The sequence below is a fragment of the Akebia trifoliata genome, chromosome 5 (assembly GCF_017979445.1).
Source record: "Akebia trifoliata isolate Shusen 1 chromosome 5, ASM1797944v1, whole genome shotgun sequence".
NCBI lineage: Eukaryota > Viridiplantae > Streptophyta > Magnoliopsida > Ranunculales > Lardizabalaceae > Akebia > Akebia trifoliata.
This window is the reverse complement of record NC_141379.1, coordinates 34,295,171-34,314,110: the sequence shown is the minus strand read 5'-3', so window position 1 is coordinate 34,314,110 and position 18,940 is coordinate 34,295,171. Positions and strand designations below refer to the sequence as shown.

General features: G+C 35.0%; 1 protein-coding gene and 1 pseudogene across 1 annotated transcript; one reads left to right on the top strand and one right to left on the bottom strand.

Annotated features, from left to right (window-relative positions):
• The first annotated feature begins 571 nt into the window (after window positions 1-571).
• Window positions 572-3,109, top strand: LOC147402477 (subtilisin-like protease SBT1.5 pseudogene; annotated as a pseudogene).
• Window positions 3,110-4,524: 1,415 nt separating this feature from the next.
• PUM24 (pumilio 24) lies at window positions 4,525-17,651 on the bottom strand. The gene is made up of 17 exons (XM_086444151.1): window positions 17,324-17,651; window positions 16,310-16,363; window positions 16,175-16,236; window positions 16,003-16,084; window positions 15,784-15,907; window positions 15,583-15,666; window positions 14,989-15,103; window positions 9,819-9,969; window positions 9,601-9,714; window positions 9,416-9,487; window positions 8,708-8,758; window positions 8,553-8,603; window positions 8,031-8,141; window positions 7,720-7,938; window positions 6,160-6,234; window positions 4,928-5,175; window positions 4,525-4,842 (listed from the first exon to the last, which is right to left on the bottom strand). Exons 1-17 carry the CDS (start codon window positions 17,579-17,581, stop codon window positions 4,713-4,715), a joined length of 2,001 nt encoding a protein of 666 aa, XP_086300277.1. The 5' UTR covers window positions 17,582-17,651; the 3' UTR covers window positions 4,525-4,712.
• Between the last annotated feature and the right edge of the window lie 1,289 nt (window positions 17,652-18,940).

The window sequence follows — 18,940 nt, the reverse complement described above, 5'->3', positions numbered from 1 at the left end:
AGTTTTTGAACTTGTCACGTCGTAAAATCGATTGAGTATATCACCTGACGGGTCATATTATCACAACTCTTTTTCAAACCCCCTCCCCAAAACACGCTCTCCAAACTGGCAGTTATAGAACTATAAATCTTTTCCATATGTATCCCAAGGCAAATGATCTACGATTTTATGATGAGGGTGTCTAAAAAAAAAAGAGCATCAAATTATCACGATTCTAAAAAATATATTAATCAACAGGTAGAAATCACCAATCCAACTGTTATTATGGTTTTTTTATGAATATTTTTTTTTCAAAACTTTAAATTATGAGATGGAAAGAAAATGCCACGTAATGATTAATGAAGATGTGGAGTAGGATAGCTAATCAACTCCCTTGTGGACATGATTTGGGTTCCCATGCATATAATACAGCCAAAAGAATCTTCACCTACAATTTCTATTACGGGCAATCTGTCACACTCCTTATTCACTTTACAGAGCTTCAATGCCTTTTGTGTGCCTTCTCTAGAAAACGCTTCACTCCACTTTGCTTTCTTTTCATACTTCACTCTCTCTTTCTTTATTATAAATAGGTTTCGCTTGAAGAAAGACTCTCATCTCTCATCTTTCACAGCTTTTTCTTCCTTAATTTCTCTCAAATGGGTCGAATTTTGATTTTGAGTTTCAGTTTGCTTCTACTTTCTTTATTTCCATTCTCTCTCTCTACTCAAACCACCAATCAAGAAACCCAAGCTTTTATAATTCGAGTTCAAAATGACATGAAGCCCACCATCTTTTCTACTGTCGAACACTGGTACAGTGCCACCTTAAGAAGTCTCACTTCCACACCTTTAGACTCTCAAAAAGAAAACAACAGTAATGATTTTCTACATGTTTACAAAACTGTTTTCCATGGCTTCTCAACAAAATTAACCCTACAACAAGTAGAAGAAATCAAGACCCGCCCAGGTGTTTTAGGAGTCTACCCAGATCGAATTCGTCAAATTCAGACGACTCGGTCACCTCAATTCCTTGGACTCACTCCCGAAGGTCCAGAGAATATTTTAGTTGAATCAGATTATGGTTCTAATGTAATAGTTGGAGTCCTTGACACAGGGATTTGGCCTGAACGACATAGTTTTCATGACCAAGACCTCGGTCCCGTGCCGAAACATTGGAAAGGAGAATGTACTGAAGGGAAAAACTTCTCAAAAAATCTATGTAATAAGAAATTGATTGGAGCAAGGTACTTCTTTGAAGGGTATCAAGTCACAAATGGCGCTATCAACGACATGACAGAGTTCAAATCTGCAAGGGACTCCGAAGGACATGGAACTCATACAGCATCAACTGTCGCTGGACGACAAGTAAAACAAGCATCCTTATTCGGATATGCTGCAGGTGTTGCCGTTGGAATTGCACCAAAAGCTCGAATTGCAGTTTACAAGATATGTTGGGAAAATGGTTGTGCCGATTCTGATATACTCGCGGGGTTTGACAAGGCGGTAGAAGACGGTGTCGATGTAATTTCACTTTCTGTAGGTTCTGGACCTCTACCATATGATATCGACACAATAGCTATAGGTGCATTTGGTGCAATGGAACGTGGTATTTTTATTTCTGCTTCGGGTGGAAATGAAGGTCCCAGTGAGAAGTCGGTCAGTAATATTGCACCATGGATAACAACAGTCGGTGCTGGCACAATCGACAGGAGTTTTCCTGCTGATGTTATACTTGAAGATGGTTCAGTCGTTGTTGGAACTTCTCTATTTAGTGGCACCCCATTGCAAAATGAAAAGTTTTTTCCTCTTGTTTATGCTGGAAACGTATCGACCGCAGCCTCGAGTGGTGGTGGTGATTTTTATGCAAGTATTTGCATGCCAAAGATGTTGGACCCAAAACTTGTACGTGGGAAAATTGTGGTATGTGATCGAGGAGGTATCCAACGTGCCGTAAAAGGAGTTGCTGTTAAAGAAGCAGGTGGGGTTGGGATGATCCTAGCCAATGTGCCTCCTCAAGGAGAAGGTTTGATTGCTGATTCTCATGTCCTTCCAGCCTCAGCAATCACCGAATCAGGTGCACACATTGTTCATTCCTATATTGCCTCATCTAAGAACCCAAGAGCCAGATTTGTTTTCCATGGGACCAAATTAAGTGTCAAACCAGCTCCAATGGTTGCTGCATTTTCATCTAGAGGGCCCAATTCAGAATCACCATACCTCATAAAACCTGATTTGATTGCTCCGGGTGTCCACATCTTAGCAGCTTGGGTTGATGGTGTAGGTCCAACTAGTCTCCCATCTGATAAGAGAAGAACAGAGTTCAATATATTAGCTGGAACTTCAATGTCATGCCCCCACGTATCAGGTCTTGCAGCTTTGTTGAAAGGGGTCCACCCAGATTGGTCACCAATGATGATCAGGTCAGCATTGATGACTACAGCGTATGTGCATGATCGAGAAGGGAAGCCGTTGTTGGATGAGTGTTCTCGTAATGCGTCAACTGTATGGGATATGGGATCAGGACATGTGGACCCTCAAAAGGCCATTGATCCTGGTCTAGTTTTTAATCTGACTGTTGATGACTACTTGGATTTCCTTTGTGCATCAAACTACAGCAGTAAGAGCATCAGAAAAATAACAAAGACACCAGTGACATGTACTAAGAAGGGATTAAATCCTTGGGATCTGAATTACCCTTCAATCTCTGTTGTATTTGACCAACCAAGTGGGTCCGAATTCGAGATAGTTGTGACCAGGACTATGATGCAAGTTAGTGAGGGTACGTCACGCTATACGGTAAAGATTGACAATCCTAAAGGTGTGGTTGTGACTGTGGAACCTTCGAAGTTGGACTTCAGTCAAATGAACCAGAAACAAAGTTTTGTGGTCAAGATTTCAGCAAGAAAAGTTGACATGCCAGGTGGAAGATCGCAGACCGAGTTTGGGAGGATGACGTGGTTGGATGGTAAGCACGTGGTTAACATGCCGATTGCTGTGACATGGCACCAACCCTTCTAGAATATTTCTACTTGTAGGACTGCTTTAATATTTATAGGATCTTTTATAAGTTTTATATAATAAGATGATCGATTTGGTTTGAACTTTTAATAGAGAAATATGTTCATACATGCAAGTTTGTTTACAATGTTGGTAAAGTTTAAGAGTCGTGCTAGAGTAACATTAAAATTGACATCGATTCTCACATTGCTGATATGGAGGTGCACACATAGTCATAGATGCTTTTCACTCGTATCTTAATGAAAAGAATCTATAATTCCATACATACATCCATGTCAACAATGTGAGAATCGATGTCAATTTTAATGTAACTGCAGCACATTCCAATTTTAATGTTACTCAAAAATTATCCTTCATTTGCAAAATGAATCCAATTTCACGTAGATAAATAAATGTAAAAAAAAAAAAAAAATCCAATTTCCCAAAAGGTTGCTCTTTACCAATCAAGATTTTAAAACTTGATTTCACTTCTCGTCCATGCCAAAGACAAAACTGAACGTGATGTTTTAAATCTTGTCCAATACATTGACTTTGACTTTTTGTGCGTCTCATGACACACGGTCGATGACAAGTTTTGAAACCATGTTACATGTAGGGTTGTCAATGGATAGTCGAAAATTCAAATCCAATTCGAATTAAAAAAATTGATCCAAAAGTTTTGGATATCAGATTCGAATTCAGATGATTTTATATATTTGAATCTTTATCGGATACGGATTCAGATATTGACATTTCGAATCTGATAATATTCGATGCAAAATAATAATATTATTTTATTTGATTTATTTATTATATACATAATATAATATATAATAGATTTTTTTTTTTAATGATGAAAAATCAGTTAGACAAGAAAAAATTGTATTAATTGACAAAATTTTTGAATTCTAATTGGAAATTATCCGATATCCGATAGGATATTCAAATTCAAATTCGGATATCAGATAAAAATTTCATATTCAGATTTGGATAATGCTGTATTGAAACAAATAAGCATCCGTTGACAGCCCTAGTTACCTGCACATAACTATAGATCTCGTTTCAAAATACAAACTTAAAACCAACAGACACTCCTACTCAGTGTTGAACAGTCCGTCAAATAGCAGCTCTCTAATTTAATAATCAACATCACAATAAAATTACCAGTTCTCAGAAAATCAACATTTTATGAAAGAGTAAATTCCCAAATAATTACAAAAAATAATTATATTTCTGAAATATTGACAAAATCATCACATAATGTCACGACACTTTGATAACATTTTGTCAACATTGCACGGTAGTTATATCATCGTTAGCAAAATTTCAGACATACTAAAAACATCTGTAATTATTTGGGAATTTACCCTTCATGAAATGCTATTACAAGAAGACCAACTCGTGTTGATCATCAGTTAGAAATATGCATTGGTTTAGTGACGCTCAAATTTCACGACAAATATAAGGTATTTTTCATTTGTTTTTAATAAGTTAAGGATAATTTTCATTTCTATTTTAAAAAATTGTACAGTTGACACAAGTGATGATTAATTTCCAGTCCTTAGACCCATCTCATTGAAAGTAAGGTTAGATTTAATACAAAACTTTGTAACCATCAATCCATTTCATTTGAAGCCATCTTTAATACTCTCGGGAAACGGAACCCAAGAAGAACAAATGCTTGTTTCATCAGAAATAGGGTTCCTTGTTTATCCAATCCATGTAACCCCCACCTTATTTCACAGGGCACTTGGGGTCAGGGATTTTGAGAATGCCACCATCTATCAATGGCTGCAACTTGGGTTTTGCCAGATTTTGTACCTTGGAGTCCGACGATTCCAAGAAAGCCGTAACCACCTTACAACTGAAACCACAGCAATAGAATCCAAAGTGAGATGCTTAACATAGTGCAGATTTTAACGTGTGTATGAGCAAATGCAGTCTCTAACCTGTGTCCTTGTGCCCACATTTCACAATTCCCTTCCAGGGCTATCTTCCATAAAGTGCAAGCGAATGAGGAGCAGTCCAAAACCAGTTTTCTAATGGTCCTGCTAGAGTGGAAATTTTCAAGGATATGTTCCTCTTCTGAATCCTCTGTTTTAGGCAGGGCAGCAAGAGATGCTATGGCTCTATGCAAGTTGTCTAACTTGTCTGCTAAAGTTGACCAGAGAACACCATCAGCTCCACCAGTAGCGACCTGTGTAAATCAGTAATAAGTTGATCGATACCCATTATTGCAAGTCCTACAAAGGGGATTTATAAATTTTATGAGGAGAGGAAGAAGCTTCATTGATCATTAGAGAGCTCAGTCAGTTTATGATATATATGAAGTTCCATCAAGAGTCCACTAGTGAGAAAGAAAAGTCCTGAGAGGATATGATAACCCAGATCGCCTATTGTCGTCCGATATGTAGTCTGGAGCCTTCAAACTCCAAACCATTGTCTACTAGAGAGGAGACCCATCATCTGTTAAATGAGTACTAATGGATAGTCATATGAGAGTCATTAAAAGGCATCTGAACCCAAAAAACCCCTAATAGTCACTAGTCCCAGAAGAATCATTTCAGAATCTGTATCGACGACCATCATAACAATTTCTTTCCCCATTAGAGAAAGAAAAAAAAAAAAAAAAAGCAGTGGAATACATACATACATACATATATTTCTAGTGAAGAACCAACTAAAGTACAGTCTTCAGATGAAAAATCGATTGATTTGTTGATCTATTGGTTACTCTTAATTATTTTTCAGTAACTTTATTGAATTTCTGAATGCTTCTATCCAAAAGAAGAAGAAAAAAAAAGTAAATGAAAAACATATATCTACCAATAAGTAAAATATTTGCAGAAACATTTTCGAGTAAAACAGTCTTCAAATAGTTCTAGCTTTGAATGATATTAGGAGGCTCCCAACAGACTTCTTGAAGCTTTTGAGATTGGGGGGAAAATTAAATCCCAGAAGAACAAAAGTGTAAAGCATCAAACTAACCCAGATGCCTATTGCAGCTAACATAGAAATATTAAAAAAATCCAAGCAGCACCAATGTTCAAAAAGATTAAACCATGAAATCATGGATATACCCAGAGCATAAAATTTTTGGATTTTCATATGATGATGACACCAACATTCTGGGGAATGGGAAAATAATCAGAAGAAGAAAAAAAAAAAAAAGAGGAATCACCTCATATATGACTTCTTTGCCGAAATTCGACCGAAGTAACTGTCCCACACACTTGATACATGTATCAATGAGACTCTGCAAAACATAAACCAGAATACAGTCACCAACTCTTGAAAGTTGAAGTAAGATCTACAAGGTGCAAACCAGCCAATAAATTCTTATGTTCAAAATGAAAGAGAGCATTCTTAGAAGTCCATTTGGATACACTTAAAAAAATAACTTTGTTTTACATTTTAAAGTTGAAAAGTTAAAATGTTTGTTTAGATTAATTTTTAAAAAGTAAAATATCTTAACTTTTTTAAAAACAAAAGGAAACTACTTTGGCCCTGTTTGATAATGCAATGAGCTTCTGCCACTGAAAAAAAGCTGGATTCTAAAACTGGGAAAAGCTGCAACTGGAAAAATCTCGTACGATAGAATGTTGTAGTAGTGCTATGATGTTTGGGGTTAAGGATGTAAGAGAGGAAAGACAATAAAGTTGTAAGGGTATTGTTGGAAAATGTAAAGTTGGAGGAGTATTATTGGAAAAGGGGGAGGAGGAAAGACAAAAAAGTTGGAGGGTAATCATTGGAAAGGGGTAAAAGAGAACAGGCAAGAAAGTTGAAGGGGTAAGGGTGGGGACAGGAAAGGGAAGAAAATTGAAATTGCTTCTCAAGTTGCGTGCGAGATTGAATCTGAACTGCTCTTTACAGGGGAAGACAATCGTTGTGTTTTATTATATAGATAATTGAAACCTCAGAATTCTACCTACTAGATGTAGTAGAAGCAGATAGACCCTGGCATTGTAGGTACACTATGCACTCTTAAGAAGCAAGTGCGCCTGATCAACCAAGGACAATAGGTGAAAAACTCATGTCCAATGTTCAGCTCCAAAGCAGTCCGATCAAAAGCATAGATAAATTAAGTGCACATAAAAATACTAGTGATAATGGACATAGTCTGTGTAGACACTCAAAATCCAAAACTTAATTGATGTTACCATCAAAAGTTCCCTATTTCAAGTATTTTTTAAGCTTTACCAAGTGAAAGATTGTCACAGAAGAAGTGAAAATGCTAGATAGATTTTGATGTTGGAATTATGATGTCTCCCTTCCAAATGGCTTTCATTGTCGGTAGATAGATTTTCAACAAGATTCTAAATGTGAATGAATATATATATCCCATTCGGCAGCCAACTTTTTGGCCTATGTGTTTCGTCCTATATGGATTAGAAGTTCCAGAATGGACTGATTTTTTTTATGAGGATGATCTCTATGGTGAGGAAATCATCCTCACCAAAAATCAGCCCATTCTGAAACTTCTAACCCCATGTTTACAAGTTGAAGAATGTCCATTTTTTTGTAAACCACTTTTGATGGGATTAGAAGTTTCATGATGGGATTAGAAGTTTCAGAATGGGCTGATTTTTTTGTGAGGACGATCTCCCCACCATAGAGATCATCCTCACCAAAAATCAGCCCATTTTGAAATTTCTAACTCACGTAGGACAACCTGACCCATTATATAATTGAAGAAGAAACTGCTAGTAATGCCCAAACAAAGTAGTGAGAGTCAACAAACCTCAGCCAGTCCACTGTTGACCAATAATTCAAGTCTTCTTACAGAAGGATCCTTTTTTCCTCCATCCACTAACTGTAGAGACTCTATAGCGCTCTTATTATTATCTGCTTCAGCTACAGTTGTCATTGTATCACTCTCAGCACACTTGTCAGTGGATTGACCAACTTCTGAAGATTTTATTTTCTCCTCCATGACTGGACTTACATCTGACACTTCACCCTGAAACAGAAAATAAATTATTTGTCTAAGTCCTATTATGTTGCTTAAGGAACTAAGATAATTCTAGGAAAGCTAAACAGATTCATAATTGCCTTGCTGCTGCAGAGAGAAGGAACAGATAGATTGAGCGAAGCCAGATCGTCCAGACCAAAATAGCGGGAACAATTTGGATGAAGTAGATGCAATAAGGGGCGCCTTGCATCCTGATAGTTACGAATAGGGAAAATAACATTAAAATGAAGTAGCAAAAAAAGCACAACTATGGTGGCTGCCAACTCTTTAAGGACGGCATAACTGCAAATGTGTCGCAAAAGAACTGGACAGGAGCCCATCTATGAGAATTTCCAGGGAAAAAGACCTGTGTGCATGATCTATCAAAGATACTTGGAGCCAATTGTCACATTTTTGTGACAGCCCAGGAAATTTGACAGATCACATCAAGTCATGCATGAGTAGATTGAATATCTAGGAGATCTCTAGTTTGGAACCATCGGATTATGGGTCATAATCACATTTACTGAAAATCTTGCTAGAACATGCTTATCGTCCAGCCAAAAAGTATATCAGATGTTCTTTGAGTAAAACATCATATTGATGGACCCTAGAATGCTTACCTTATCTAAAACAAGCTCCTCTAGAATTGTTCGTAGTTCACGGATGACAATCTGTAAAATTAGGAGTTGGAAAACCCTGTTAATCTGCCAAATCAAGCAAATTACACAGGAGAGGTATCCATAACAAGTGTAAGTGGTTGAACACTTGAACCGACCTTTGTTATAAGCTTTGTATCGTCAACTACAGAAAAAATGCAGACAAGTACCTAAAAAAAAGGATAAAAAATTAAGCTAAAGAAAAAGATCTCAAGGGGATATCCAATAGCCAACAATTTTAAAGGTACAAGCATAATATAGTATTAAAGGGACGAATCTAGAGAACAAAATCCTAGAAAACATGCCCTTAAATAGGTTAAACAAAACCAAAAAGATAAGGGGGGTACGCAAACTATAGAATCCATCTAAAAACAAATCCCCAATTTAGAAAAATATGGAAAAAATTTCAAAGAAAAAAAGATGAATGAATCTCAGGAGAGTTCTTGTTGATTGTTGAGTACTAGAAAATAAATTATCCAGAGATGAAATAGTTCACAACTAAGACAGAAGTCTATACCCAAAGATAAGGCAGTGGTTTGGTCGTGTTGCCTGATAATAAGGGTGTAACTCATAAATACCATTGCAATTCCTTACCCGCAGAGAGACAAACAGAGGTAAACTTGCAAGGATAAAAAGGGAAGTACACTCCACATTCAAGCAGGATAAGAAAAAAAAAAAAGGAGATGCTTGAATACTCAGTGTACCAAAAGAACGGTTGTAAAACATGGGAAGGAAACGAAATAGTAGTGTGATACCCCCATTATTGAAAGAAATAAAGCAAATCATATCTAAATCTGGGCAGGAAAAGTCCCAAAATCCACTATTACCATGCTCCCACATTGATCATGGGCTATCTTGCCTATGTGACCCTTCATGCCTTTGATGATTTTCTTTCTTTCCTGAAACAAAAACAACCATGTTTGAACCATTCAGAAATTACTATGAAAAATTAAGTAATCACCTCTAGATGGATAAAAATAACAAAAGGACCCTTGTGTTAATTACAACAAACCTTTGCACTTCCATGCTTGACACAAAGCATGCCAAGCTTTGATCCATCTCTTGTATGGATCATTCGAACAAGGAGTGGTCCTGACAATTGTTGTATCACATCTGTGGCAGAGGACTTTTAACAAATGCAACTTAGACCAAAGGATAATTGTGAATCACAGGCAAGAGAGAATGCATCTTCAAAGAAAGCTTAACATTTTCATACTAGCCCATCAATACCTTATCTGCAACACTTAGGTACTCCATTAATGTACTGTGAATGATAGAGTGGTCCACTATTCCCTTCTCCAAAATTGGTTGAATTACAGAAGCCATGTGTCGTACCACTGAAGCTCTATTTAGACCAAGTTTAGGAACTAGATCCACTAACCTGATAAAAGAGAGACTATTACAAATCAAAACTAAGGAAAAAAAAATTCAAAATGCATTGATTATAGCAACAGAATCAAATGCTAAAAAGTAGCATGACAAAATTTCCAAATTAGAGGAGAATATTTAAACTATCAACAAGAATACTATGCGAAAGGATTTTAATAACAAAGGGCCTAAATTTGATGGAAAGTCTCAAGAAGCAATATGATCCATTGGATAAAAGCTTATTAGTGATGAAGTGTATGTTCAATTAGGTGTGCATTCTACCACTCGATGACATATGCATGCCAGTGAAAAAAATATTAGTAACAGTTAGAGAAGGAATAGTCATCAAAACAATAGAAAAAAAATCTCAGTGTGACATAGAGAGGAATACAAAGCCAAGTCTTTCGACCAAGAAGAAAATTTGACGTCTCAAGAGCAGTAACAAAGAACGCAAAGAGGGAAAAACGCATCCCAGGACAATTCGCTTGGAAGGAAAGGGAGTCATTAATACTAATAAAAAAAAAAGGGAGTCACTAAAAAAGGTCAATACTACAGGTAGAACCCTGCTTGTGGAGAGTGAACGAAGGTTCATCAAGATCAAGGACTTATTTGTCATAAGAAGCAGCATGATACTTATAGAAAGGAATATTAGAATACGCATCAGGCGATTTGAAACACAATCAAAAGAAACACTTTGTGAAGTTTGAGAAATCTTGACACAAGTTTACATTCTACAATTCGGGGAGATTCACAGAGAGACTCGAAAAGGAAATAGGTTGACAGATGGATGTGGTGGGATTGATTCACAAGGACAAAACTATTTGAAGTGCAGTCAAGAGTCTCTTGAGCAAATGTTGTAGTGACACTGTATGTGACAAAGTCGGTTGTAGACTACCAAGGGATCAGACGGGAGGAAGTGCATTAAGGATGACTTGAGCCACCACAATCCTTTTGAGGGAAGAAATTTTTTATCTCTTCTTTTTTTCTCTTTTCTTTGTTTTTTTTTCTCAAAACAAATGGTCAAGGAGACTATCCAAGAGAGCAGATGGTCAAAGAGAGCAACAATCTAGAGCCTAAAACAAAAAAACCACACAAAAAAAGCCTCACGGCTCACCAAAAATTTGGGATTGTTGAAATGAGTCATGTCCTCCATTCCACTAATGTCCAAAGCCAACTCTTTTGTTAGTGAAAGTTTTATATTTGCTTTCACCATCTACACCGAATTCTTTTAGGTCTACCTCTTGCTCATTTAGGACCTTCAATTTAAATATTTCTTCTAATTGGGGCTCTAATAAGAATTCATTAAACATGCCCAAACCATATTGGTTAACTCTCTTAATTTATCGCCTATGGGAGCTACCCTTACATTTTCCCGAATATGTTCATTTTTATTTTATCTTTCCTAGTCTTTCAACTCACCCATCTCAATATCCACATCTTTGTACACAATTTATTAAGATGATGCTTCTTTATAGCCCAACATTCAGCTCCATAAAGCATAGTAGATCTTACTATCATCTTATATAATTTACTTTTCAGTTTGATTGGTATGTGCCCTTTACATGCGGTCAAGTAGTCCTCCCATTTAAATCACGTGAAGCTTAGACCACAAAAACATAAGCTGTAGTATTCACAATTGTGTCAACGACACTTCCTTTTTACCCTCAAAAGCATTGGAATTCCCTTCTTTCCAGATACCTAACAAATAGCAGATAGTAAAAGATTCATGAAGATTCTAACTATAGCACTAAAAGCAAATAAATAAATAAATAAAATAAAACCAAGATGATTCTAACTTTGACACTAAAAGCATGAAAAATACACCAACTTTCAAATGGACAAAACAAAGGATGGAAGAATCCGATACAAGCTAAACACATAAAGATGAGACCAAAACCATTGTGGCTTTGGAACGATTAAGAAGGAGATTGTTAACTCTTACGCAACCTTCTGTATAAATGATATAGAAATTGACAATGATTTATCGAGGAGCGATGAGATGATCAATATTTAAAATTTGTTTTGCTTCTTTTTGATAAATTAGTATTTTGGGATCATCTCGTCCCCTTATTTTCTTAATAAAATTTTAACTTAACAAAAACAATATTCAATATTTGTTCAACACAAGACTGAGAGTCATGCAAACTATTGTGGGGGTAATAAAATCCCAACTTTTGCCATGTGGGATAATAAAATCCCAACTAAGTTGGCATTGTTCACTCAGTCAATCACTTATAGTATTTTTATTTTTTATTTTTTATAACCAAGAAGCTTTATTGAAAAGAGGACAAGGAGTCTTCAAAGAAAGAAACAACAAACAGTGGCCAAAAGGCTACAAAAACAAAAGGTAGGAAATCACCCTTTGCACACTAGATTACACCTGAATAAGAAATCTTCAAACAAGGACCCCACCCTGTGAACTCATGAAATTGTTTGCACCAATAAAAACAAAAATCTCACAATGCTAAAGATGATATCCTGCAGAGAAAACTCATTTCCTTGGAAGACACGCTCGTTCCTTTCTTTCCACAAGCACCAACAAATGATTGGAGGAATAAAATTCCATAGATTCCTCTCCTTTTCCACAAATAGGGCTTAAAACAGGCCGGATATGAATGTGTCCATATCCATATCCAAATTTTTTAACTAAATTCATATCTAGATCCGAATCCAACTCGGATCATACTAGCTAAGACCATATCCAAATCATTTTCCTTTTATTAAAATCATATCCGGATTCAATCCGATCGAATTTATTGATTCGAGTCAGTCAGGTTAGATAATGTTAAACTGTTTAAGATTATTTTAAATAAAATTGCTAAAATGGGACTAAATGGTGACTTGAACTCAAGACCTTTCCATTTTGAAAAGAGGTCTTCACCACTACACTCAACCATTGTTGATTGATGAAAGATGATTAAAAAAATATAAGTCTACATCATGCAAAGTAATCTATCATTTAGATCTTGGTGGATAAGGGATGGAACTATATCTGACCCGGATCCTACTCGGGTCAACGAACATCAACCCATATCCGAACCATATTTTAATTCGAATATACTTGATGAAACCAAACCCGCTAAATTTGGATTATGATCACTCGGATTTCAGATAAAAATCCATACCATTTTAAGCTCTACCCACAAAGATTGTGGACCTCCAAGATTTAAATAACACCTTGACCGAATGAGGGGCGCACCACGAGAAGTAGAACAAGGACAAAAAATAGGACCACACAAAATGGGTCACCTCACAATAAAGGAGGAGGTGGTTAACAAACTATAGTACATTTCAATGGTTGGCAAAGGACAATGTCATGTCTAGAGAGTTATGCCAACTATTGTGGGTTGTGTCACTCAAGTGTGGAGAATCAACCAACCACATTTTATTCGTTGCCATTTTACCATTTTGTGTACTTAATTTGGGTTCCATTGGACTTTCCCTAGTTTGATTCTAAGCCTTTTTTTAGAGTTGGCATATGTCAGCTTTCAAGGACAAAGAAAGAATTCTATGGAGTTTGTCCAATTACATTGTTTGCAGAGGTACATGGAAAGAAAATGAAAGATGGAGTTTCTCGTCAGAAGGAACATGTTAATCATGAGGTTATCATAAGCATTTTTAGGAGATGTTTTATTATTGCAAAGTTGTTGAAGACTTTGGAGGGGCTTTTCTTTAAGGGCTTTTTTGTCGGGATCTTGTTTGTAGTAAGAGGTTGTTGTCTTTTCTTGGACATGTGCGGCAGATACTTAGTTTTTTCCTTGATTTCTCCATTTCCTAATTGGTCTTCTCAACCTCTATTTCTTTTGATGGGTGAACAAAATTTTACTTATCCATACATACATGGGATCGATTCTACAAATCATTATGATGTCAATTAATCTAAGGCCATGTTTTTTGCTAAGGGAAGTGCCTTAAAAAATCTTCTCAATTCATAAAGACCCTCCCCTCACCCTTTTAGAGACTTCAACCTACACATTCTTAGTCAAGTCCAATTTTGATGCAAACCACAACTCTGTCTATATTTTATGATCTAAAAAATAACAGTGCCATATTTCACATCTTTACATTCCATAGTTGCTAGGAGCTACAGTTTTATCCTCTACATTGTTGGATCTACACTAGTAATCTATTTTTGGATCTTCGACCAAATGAACATTCTGCAAATGCAAGCAGGCCATTCAATTTTTTTTTAGAAGATTGAAAAAATTAAGAGGTTGTGTGGTTATTGATTCAACTAAAACTTCTCCACATATAGAAGGTGATGTAGGACATCTACAATCCTAGTGTCTTAACAGTTTCTTAATTTTAATAAGATTTATATTTTCTAATTTTAGTAGGATATATATTTCTAATTCTAGTAGGATTTATATTTCATAGTTATGTTAGAAGTACAATTCCTTGTTAGTTTCTATTTTATATTTAAAATTCGTTTTTATTATTTAGACTGTAATTAGAAATGCTTAGAAGTATCAAAATAGAGTAATAATAGGTTTAGAAAGTTAGTATTATATTATAGCTAGATTAGAAAATTACTTTTTAGTATTTTAGAAGGTGGAGGTATCAATATAAGGAGCTCCAAAAACGAAATTCAATGAACTTCAAGCATATCAATTCAATTATATTTTCTCTTAATTACTTTTTAGTTTTATACTTTATTTTCTTTCAAGCTATTGCTTTTTTATCAATTAAATCTATTGATTCAAATTGATTTTGTGTGTTCCATTGAACATAATATCTTACTTCCTTTTGAATCTATTGATTCACACGCTTCCGTTACATCAGAAAGGATTAAGAAGATGCCTAGTGATGATGAAAGCAATACCACAAATACACAATGGTACACATGGCAAGACCAGTCTGGTCCCACTTACATCCCTCACGTTCATCCCCAAGGGGCATAATTCTCTAGAAGTTAATGTCAAAAATTTTGAAAGCTATAACTCTAAATAAATATCATAAATAAGACAAGACTTAAAGAAAGTATACACAATCTTCTATGTCAAGTAGTAAAATCTTGCAAAATAATCCATACCTTCTTTCTTTTGTTGAAACCAAATCCTTGAATAATTGAAGCTCTGTAGAATATAACTCCAACAAAAGGCTTTGTTTTTGAGATGCATTTCCCAATTGATATGCATGTTCGACAACTGCAAGGAAGAAAATATTTGGCAAATCCAAGTTTAAACCTAAGACAAAAGTTATTTTTTATGTAGCTCAAAAACATCAATTAAACATTAAAGTCGACACATAGCTCATACTGTGATGCAAAATCAAAATAAAACACTTTCTAATAGAACTTGTATGCCACCCACTCCTCTGACTCCCTACTTGCACCAACATTATAGCCAAGGAGCAAGAATTGAAATCCATTTACTTGAAACCAACTATTCTGAATAATATCCAATAGAATCACATGACTTAACCAAGTCATATGTGTTTCAAACAAGTCATTGTGAACTAAGGATTCATTTAACCTAAGTTAACTTGGCTGACTTGGACTAGCTTGACCATACAACATATTGCTTTTAATAGATAAATAACTTTAAAAACAACAATGACTACCCAAAAAAACGAACTATAACAAAGTACATATGAAAAATTGATTACTAAATCATGTAAATCATACCAACAGATCCAACCATATGTCGAAGAAGAGAAGCAACATGTCCATGAAGGGAGGATATGAACCCTTCCAACTGTTTTTTAGAGGCTGCAACAGAATAGAGAAAACAAGGAGTTCAGTAGATCTAGTAACAAGTAGTCTTTCTTGCAGTATGCCTTTTAATTCTGGTTTGTTTTCTTTTACATTTTCACAGACGAAGCATACCATTATCTAACATTTTCTTCACAAGATGAACTGCATAAGTGTTACATGCAAGAGTGAGAAGGTGTGGCCGGAGCTCCTCAAAAATGGTGTCTCTTTCAGCTTGGGAACAGTACTTAACGCAAGTCTAATGTAAAAGAAATCAGATTACAAAAAACATATGATAAAAAAATAAATATAATAATAAAATTTAAAACAACTCCAACAACAAGAGATAAATACCTGTAGAACGCGGGAAGAAACATGGGAGCCCGCAATTTCAGGAATTGTTCCCTTCATCTTCAGTACAGCTTCACTCACCAACCTTTTTTTTTTTTTAAAGGAAAAAAAAGTTAACCAAGTTGTGATTATATAAGTAATCATGCATTCAATAATTTATAATGAAAATGCTTACTTGGATCTCTCTTCTTTAGCAATATTACGGCGCCTCATTTTTTCCCATAGTGATGCGAGTTCCTAAACATAAAAAAAAAAAATCCATTAAATCTCGAAAAACCCACTACTTGACTTTTTTCCATGTTCATATTACTTGTTCAAGAGTGTAGTGTCGCTTCCTCTTCTTCTTCCTTGCCTCTGCCAACTCCTGCAGTTAATATAAAACCAAGAAACAGATTCTGTGAATCCAAAAATTGCTTCCCCCGTTGTAATTTAAATTCACAAAGAATACATATTGAGTTGCAACCAAAATTTGCAAATTGTTACTTGTTTGGTGATAGAGAAGAAAATTGTACAAGAAACCAATGGAATGTAGGGTGATAAAAATCGAGATATGTGTTGGGTTTACTACTGACGTGGCATGCTAGCTGTTTAGCTTGTTTTTATTTAGACTCACTGTTTTTCTTCAATTAGTTGTAGTCCTTATCCTTGAGATTTACTTCCAATAAGTTAGCTAGTCTTTACGAGATTGTTGAAGATATTGATCCATGATTTGTGGATTCCTACGAATAAGTATTGATTGTAACAGCCCATTTGGAGGCCTGGAACCTATCAATATGAAGCTAAAAACTGGTAGTTCTTAGTAAAAAGCGTCACTTTTTCCTTGAAAAAGTCCCCCAATCACATGAACAGTATAATCCATCCCTCAAAATGTTATATGAAGCTAAAAACTAGTAGTTTTTAGGAAAAAGAATCACATTTTCCTAGAAAAAAACCCCAAATCACATAAACCATCTAATCCCCAGAAAACCCAGTTTGAAAAAAAAAACAACCACCTTTGATACTCGAATATGTTAAAGAGACAATTAAGGATCTTTCAAGAGGAGGAACTTCAACCCCACGATCTTATTCTCTCGGTTTTGGGACTGTTATTTACGTGGGGAAAGGTGTTCAAGGAGTTTAAAGGGTGTTTCTTTGAGAATTTTATAGATTGCAAGCTAATGTGGCTGCTTGAAGTCACCTCTTTTTTTATAAGTTTCTTTTGTAATTTTTAAATTTAAAAAATTACAGCAGTTTCTTTAAAATCAAATCCTCTTTTACCTCGATCCGTCTTTTTTTTCTTTTCTAATAAAATTTTAAATTATCAAAAATGTCTAAGGAAACTAACCTTGGAGTGAAGACGACGTTCATGTTTCGACTCGAACTCTTTTTTCTCCCAAACAGGGTTTGATTTATCGGATTGATATTTAACTGGGTGTGGCTTGGTGGATTTAAAAGGCTTTTTCAATCCCTTATTCAGAGGTTTTGAGGGTTTCGATTGAATGAGCTTCTGCTTCTTCGAATTGAGTTTGTCTCCTTCTCTCTTATTGCCTAAACTTCGTTTTTTATTGTTGGGTCGATCGATTTTGGGTTCCTTTGCCGCCATGAGAGAATCACTACAGAAAGGTTCTTCTTTCTTCCTCGCGGGGTTTAGTGGATCGTAAGTTGAGCTTTATTTGGTTAGGGTTTATAGAAGGGAAGTTATATTGACACGCCACAACTTCTAGGGGCGGGCCAAAGTGAAAAAGGGAGGGATTACCCTCGCGGAAGGAGGGACTTCTTTCTAAATATTCCCTAAATTTTGGGTGGTTTCTTAATAATCCATTTAATATATTTTTCTTTTCTTAATCGTCTCGACCTCACCTCCGATATTTCTCGTGATTGAATGCCTTAATCGTTCAAATTCATGATTTTTATCTAAAAAAAATTGAATTTTTAGTATCTCAATCAAATTTCGGATATTGTATTATGTCGAAAAGGATTGAAAAATGAATAATAAATCATTTTTAAGAGTTTTTAAAATTTTTGAAGATTTATATAAAAAATTATGATTTTTTTTATTTTTTTCTTAAATTTTTATGAAAATTGATTAAGAACGATTCTTTCGGGTTGAAATCATCTAAACTAGTCTTTATCTCAAGCTTTTAGTAGATCTTTCCATTTATTTTAATCAAAAATTGAAAATGAATGGGTTTTACCGAGCTATCTACACCCACTTAAATGTAAAATTTAAATAATGTGTAAGTATATGAACACCCTTATGAATTTTCTTATGTTTTATTGCATATACCCACCTATTAATTATCGAACAAATGCCATTTTTCCTTCTCACTAATTTAAAGCATATCAAACTCTACCAAAACATTCATATTGAAAGACCCTATCAAAGTTCAGTCATATTCATATAACCAACTGATTTTTCTTCAAAAATTTATCAAACGATCGTGTTTTGAACCATTTGTAAGAAATTATTCATTAAAATTTGATTTTTTTTATTTATCATTATTTGATATAAATTAAGCATTATTATAGATGAAGTAAGTTTTTATATTTTTTTTCATCGCCTTTTGTTCTCGAAATTATTTTTAATCATTTTACAAATAAATCATATTAAAAATCGATTTTATCTTTATCCTTTACATTAATATTTTTTTTTTCAAAATTTCCAGTGCATTCAGTAAGTTAGTAACAAACTCATCAATGCTATTTCGATAGGTACATATTAAGTGCATTTTTTTACATGGGATCTCATGTAAAGAACTATCCATCGTGTACCTACTGCATAATAATGTATTTTTCAATATATTTCTATCGAATTTATCATTCTCAGATCGATAGTTAGATATCGTATAATTTTTTATATGAGATCCCATGTGAACAGCATTCTATGTGTTATTATATAAACTTTTTGAAAATAGGCGGTATGTATTTAAAATATATATATATAGGGTAGCATTCAATGGCC